The sequence below is a fragment of the Lactuca serriola genome, chromosome 3 (genome assembly GCF_051521515.1).
Source record: "Lactuca serriola cultivar US96UC23 chromosome 3, Lser_US96UC23_V15, whole genome shotgun sequence".
Taxonomy (NCBI): Eukaryota; Viridiplantae; Streptophyta; class Magnoliopsida; order Asterales; family Asteraceae; genus Lactuca; species Lactuca serriola.
In genome coordinates, this window is record NC_136410.1 from 306,685,004 (window position 1) to 306,690,987 (window position 5,984).

General features: G+C 31.8%; 1 protein-coding gene across 1 annotated transcript; it reads left to right on the forward strand.

The window, feature by feature from the left end:
* The first annotated feature begins 238 nt into the window (after positions 1–238).
* Positions 239–2,589, forward strand: WRKY46 (WRKY DNA-binding protein 46). The gene is made up of 3 exons (XM_079032436.1): positions 239–820; positions 909–1,037; positions 1,813–2,589. Exons 1-3 carry the CDS (start codon positions 543–545, stop codon positions 2,342–2,344), a joined length of 939 nt encoding a protein of 312 aa, XP_078888562.1. The 5' UTR covers positions 239–542; the 3' UTR covers positions 2,345–2,589.
* The last annotated feature ends 3,395 nt before the right edge of the window (positions 2,590–5,984 follow it).

The window sequence follows — 5,984 nt, forward strand, 5'->3', positions numbered from 1 at the left end:
GTTTATTAATTAAATTATTAATTTTAAAATATCCAACTTAACTTCGAGACACATACAACAAGAGTTTTATTATTCTGTCAGAGCCCAATTTCTTAAATCCAAGCCAAGAATGTTATAATCACTTGCATATCATCCCTTTCAAATTGTGTCATATTCTTGATTTGGGAATTTGGGTTCTGAAAATGTCAACATTTTCTTGGGTTTATATATAACTCTCCCTTCACACCTCTCTTTCCACCCACCTTCGCTTCGATACCTTTCTCCTTATTAAACAATCAGAATCCCTCTCCTTATTATACAAATCAACCAACCACCCATACATACATACATATCCACCCAACTTCCTTATTTCCATTATAAACTTCCCAAGTGGCCTTCTGTGCAATTTTCAAACCTTTCAAACTTCAAAAAAAAAAAACTCAACTTTATATATATTCTTGATGTCCATTTGTCCTTTACATTATCAGTTTTATCCATAAAGGCTAAAACAGGTCATCACTTGATCCACTCCATACATTCATCAAGAAACCCAAACTCCCAAAATGGAAACAAGTAAGAAAAGGCCTTTGATCAATGAGTTAACTCAAGGAAAAGAGTTAACTAACCAGCTTAAAGATTATCTTGATAAACCCATGTCAGCTGAAGCTTGTGAGTTTCTTGTTGAAAAGATACTTTCTTCATACGAAAAAGCACTTTCTATGCTCAATCGGGGAATTGCTTTTGATGAATCACAAACGCCACTTTCTTTTGGTGAAATCAGTCCAACGACTGATGTTTCTGATCTTGCAGATTCAGATTCCAAGAATGTCTTTAAGAAAAGGTGAATCTTGGAGTCTTTTTAGTTTTTGGAAGTTTTCTTTTGGTTATATTGGAATGGATTTGGATTTAATTTTTGGTGTTTGTTGCAGGAAAACAATGGCGAAATGGAGTGAACAGGTGAAAGTGTGTTCGGGGACGATGGTGGAAGGTCCTCTTAGCGATGGATATAGTTGGAGAAAATATGGTCAAAAAGATATCTTAGGTGCTAATCATCCAAGGTTAGAACCATTAATCCATGTCTTTTTCACACTTCAAGTGGTGACCCAATAATGTTTTAGATTAAGAGATGTGTACATAAAGTATCTTTATTTTTTTTTAAATTGAATAAGCAATAAAGCTAAATGATCGTTTTACTCATAACTTTAACAACACGAATTTCACGACATACATATAAATTTTAACGTAAAAGAAATTAGTTCGAAAAATAAAAATAAATATGTAAAAAGTTATTCTCATAATACACTAAGCAGAGTTTAATTTGTGGTTTAACTTAATAGGTCAATCTGTATGAATTATATAAATAAAAAAACAATTATTTATAGTTGAACATATGAACTTATTGAACTTGTAAAAAAAAAAAAAAAAAAAAAAAAAAAAACCAATAGAGGTATAAATGACAAAAATTGGTTTCATTACAAGCCAATGTACTTTATCTTATCAACAAAGAAAATTAATTTGTGGAGTCTAATCAATAGCCACTTGTTTATCAACTATATATTCACTCATCAATATCGTGGCCCATATCCAACATATATATATATATATATATATATATATATATATATATATATATATATATATATATATATATATATATATATATATACAACAAACCAACCTTTTGGTATTTATGATAAAAAAAACACGTTTGGAAAAGCAAGTGTGTACGGATTTTGAAAAAATAACATGTTATGGGTAGTGTATATAAAGTTTGATTTTTTACCATATATTTTTGTTGGAATAATTGTTCTAATTTTGGGTTTTAAATTGTAGGGCGTATTATAGATGCACCCATCGACACGTACAAGGTTGTTTGGCAACAAAACAAGTACAAAGATCAGATGAAGATTCATCTGTCTTTGAAATAACGTATAGGGGGAGACATACGTGCATGCAAGCGACTCAACTATCGAAAGCATTAGAGAAAACCCCGAAACAAGAACAAGAAAATATTCAAGTCGTAAAACCAACACAAAAAACGCATATGGAACGTGGGTTTAGCTTCAAATCAAGTAAAGGAATGAATACTTGTGAGGATGGATTGTTTCCTTCTTTTAAGTTTGATTCAACGCCAATTGAAACCGAAAAATTGGAGAATCTTTTCTATTTAGGATGTGATTCGACGGCTTTTATCGCTTTTAACCACAATTTGCATAATTCGGATTCTGATGTTAGTGAGATGATGAACTCAACACCAAATTCAGGAAGTAATTCGCCCATGATGGACATGGGATTCTCGCTTGATTATGTGGATTTTGATGGTGACATTCTTTTTGACATCACAGACTTGGAGAAGTTTGTCTAAAACACTGTCTGTTGTTGTTATTGTTATTGCAACCGTTGATTGTAAGACGACAAAGGGAGAGAATAGAAAGGAAGTACAAGTTTTTCGGTTTTTTTTAGGAATTTATAGTTAGATATGTTTAGAGTAAGCAATCCACTCTACTATCTTCCTTTTTCTTGAATGTATATTATTTTTCAAGATAGGTATTAAAGTTGTATGTTTTCTAGCAATTTTGCCCACAAATAAAATTGTATTTGTAGGCCTAATATTGTTATTGTTTGATCTAAAATAGAAATATATTTATAACGAGTAAATATGTAAAAGAAAGACAATAAAATATGAAATGAGTATCAAAGTCGCACTTCTTTCTGGAATTTTACCAAACCGTTGGTATGCAATGATTGATGTATATCCTGAAAATGAAACCAAAGGAATAGTTACCTAAATTATTGCTATCACATGGATTTCATTTGGATTTGCATATCTACAAAAAGTAAAAGAGAAATTGCAATTTGGACAAAATATTTTGCACATAAAAGGAACTTTGATCAATTCAAATTTAAATATAGTATGTTTATATATAATACTAGGACATAAAAATTTATGATCAAGACTAATTGCCAATAAGTTGATTTTAAAAATCTATTTTAAAGATAAAAATCGGCTAAAATAAGTGTTTATATATATTTTGCTTTATTTCAGTAAGAAAGGTTTGAGTTGTTATTATATAATTTGTATGTACGATTTGTAAGGGCATACCAAATCCATGAGGTTTTTATTTGTTTTAGGAGGTCATACCTTGTATAAGTTCTCATATGATACTTCATTTTTGTCAAAAACTCAAGGTTTTTGTGCATTTTCAACACCCAAACCTCTTACGCCTAATTAGGGGGTCAATTTCATTGGGTTTTATTGTCTGTGACGGATTCAAAAATTATAATTTTGATCAAACGCTAATCAAAACATTAACTATTAATCAAATGCCAAATCCCCATTAAAAGTTAATGGGTATCCATCATTTTCAACATAAATTTCATATACAAGTCAAACATGGAGGTGTTCTCACCTTGAAAGTCATATATGTGGATTTAACGCACTCATATAAATCTTATTTCCCCATGAAAATCCCCATTAATTTAACAATTTTCTTATAAGAACACACGGTAATCTAACCAATTTTTAAAGACATTTTGTAAAAAATAACATTTTTTTTTTTGCATAATAATCATTTACTCCAGAATGTTTATTTCGGAGTAAGAAAAAATAGACGTCATACCAAGTAGCCAAAGTGTGTATATATATATATATATATATATATATATATATATATATATATATATATATATATATATATATATATATATATATATATATAATGTTAGGATCTTTTGCGAACCAATATTTTCACGCTAACTCTTTTGTGTCATTTTTTTTTCAAAAAAAGTGACGTATAAGATTAAGTCGAACATATCTGTAACGTCCCAAAAATACCGAGTAAAAAATTTATTTTGAATAAGTTAAAGTCATTCATTTATTATTCCAAAAGATGATCAAAGTCAAAGTATTCTCAAAACATCAGAGTAATTTGTAAACATTTAATGCAGAATAAAACTATAGGGGATGCAGTGCGATCAAGTAAGGTCTTTCCTTTTGAAAACGGAAGTACCTGAAACCATAAACATAAACTGTAAACACAAAGCTTTGTGAGTTCTCCAAAGTACCACATACAACACACATATATAAATATAACAGCACGTGACTGTGTCGGGTTCGTATCAACCCCGAGTCTATAATGACTCCATGTAACAACATGTAGATGTTTCGGGTCTGTATCAACCTTCGGGTTCGTACCAACCCCGACTCCATAATGACTCTGAGCCCAAATTGGCTCTATACATATAACAAACAATCGTACTAGTAATAGTCACAAAGACAACAAGCACGTACAAACATATCAATAAGTGTTACAAATACCACTACTATCCTACAACATAATCCAACGGACCGACATTGGTGCCTTTGACCCACAAGTATAGTGAGGAGACTCATCTCACAATCTGAAAGAATAGTTGTGCCGATCACTACTCTAAAAGCTATCTCTATCAGTCACCTATACAATTAATAGGGACCCAAATCTCAAACTATAATTCAAATTACCCAAAATGTCCTTAGGTCAAACTTGGTCAAATTCCTAGTCAAAGTCAAAAAAAGTCAAAGGAGGTCAATACAGGCTGAAGCGTACTCAGTCACTACGCTCCGCTTAGTAGATCCCTTTCTGATTACGGGGCTCCACCCTGGTATGCTCAGCGTACTACATGGTATGCCCAGCGTACTCAACCAATTCCATTTACCTTCATTAAGTGCTAATTTCATTAAGATCTCACGTCCAAAGCTCAAATCTAGTCCCAAATAACATTCTAAGTCATAAAGTTTCCAACTTTAAGACTTTCCTGTTGGATTAGGTGTCTAAGCCCATAACTATAATTGGTATGTACTTGATTTGATAGTAACATGGTCCTTTTGGGTTGCCTTCACACTAGTGACTAGACAGTATGATTGTTGAGGAGAGAGGCTGATTTATTATTAAGAATAGTAAATTAGGGCATAAATATAATTTATTAATATATTATAAGAATAATATATTAATTAGAAGTTATATTATTAATTAGTATTTAATCAGAAATTAATTTGGAATTAATTTTGGGATTAAAGGAACTGATTAAAAGTGTAGGGGTTGTTTTGTAATTATTTGATAGTTGAGGCTTTGGGCCATTGGACCACCTTATTAAGGAAGGGCCAAAAATCCCTAGAAGGGTCTAGGAATTTTTGTCGAAGGCTAAAGGGTAGGAGGTCCATGGACTTGCTTAGGCCCTAAGCTAAAGAATTAGGGTTTCCACCCTAAAACCCTAGATAGCCTCAAGTATAAATAAGACCCCTAGGCTCTACAATTTGACCACCGCTTAGAAGAACCCTAGAAGAGTCGATTTCTAGAGCAAGACATCCTCTCTCCTTTCTATCATATTCATCCTTTCACCTAGTGTGTTTGTGAGCCATTAGAGGTACTACAATTGTGGTACTTGTTCTCAAGAGCAAAGGAAATTCAAGAAACTAGTTGTTATTACTATATAGCAACAAAGGTATGTATTCTAATATTTTATTTGTGTATTTTCAAATTTTAGATGCATGCTAGGGTTTTCTTTTGTGTTCATTTGTTGTATGTCTAATAGAGAAAACATAGATCGAAATTAGGGTTGCATGCACACATAGGATTGTTTGTATAAAATCCATCAGTGGTGTCGGAGCCATTGGTTGTTGTTTTCAGTTAGATTTGATACAATAGTATGAATTTGACAAATTAGGGTTTATGGCAAATAAACCCTAGGGCTTGGATTTTCGAAAATTAGGGTTCCAAAACCCTAGATTTCAAAAGTTATTAGGGTTTCTTGAACCCTTTCCTTTGGCATCAGGTTTTCGATTTTAGGGTTGTCTAACCCTAGATTTTGAAAATGCCTTCCTTCCCCAGATTAGATTTCGAAATTTTAGGGATTAGGATAATGTTATCTTTGGTAATTATCTTATTAATTATTTAAGTGGATAATTAAAGATTTGGAAATATCCCTTCCCAAATTTTAGAAATCTAGGGGATAAAGGGATTAGGTTA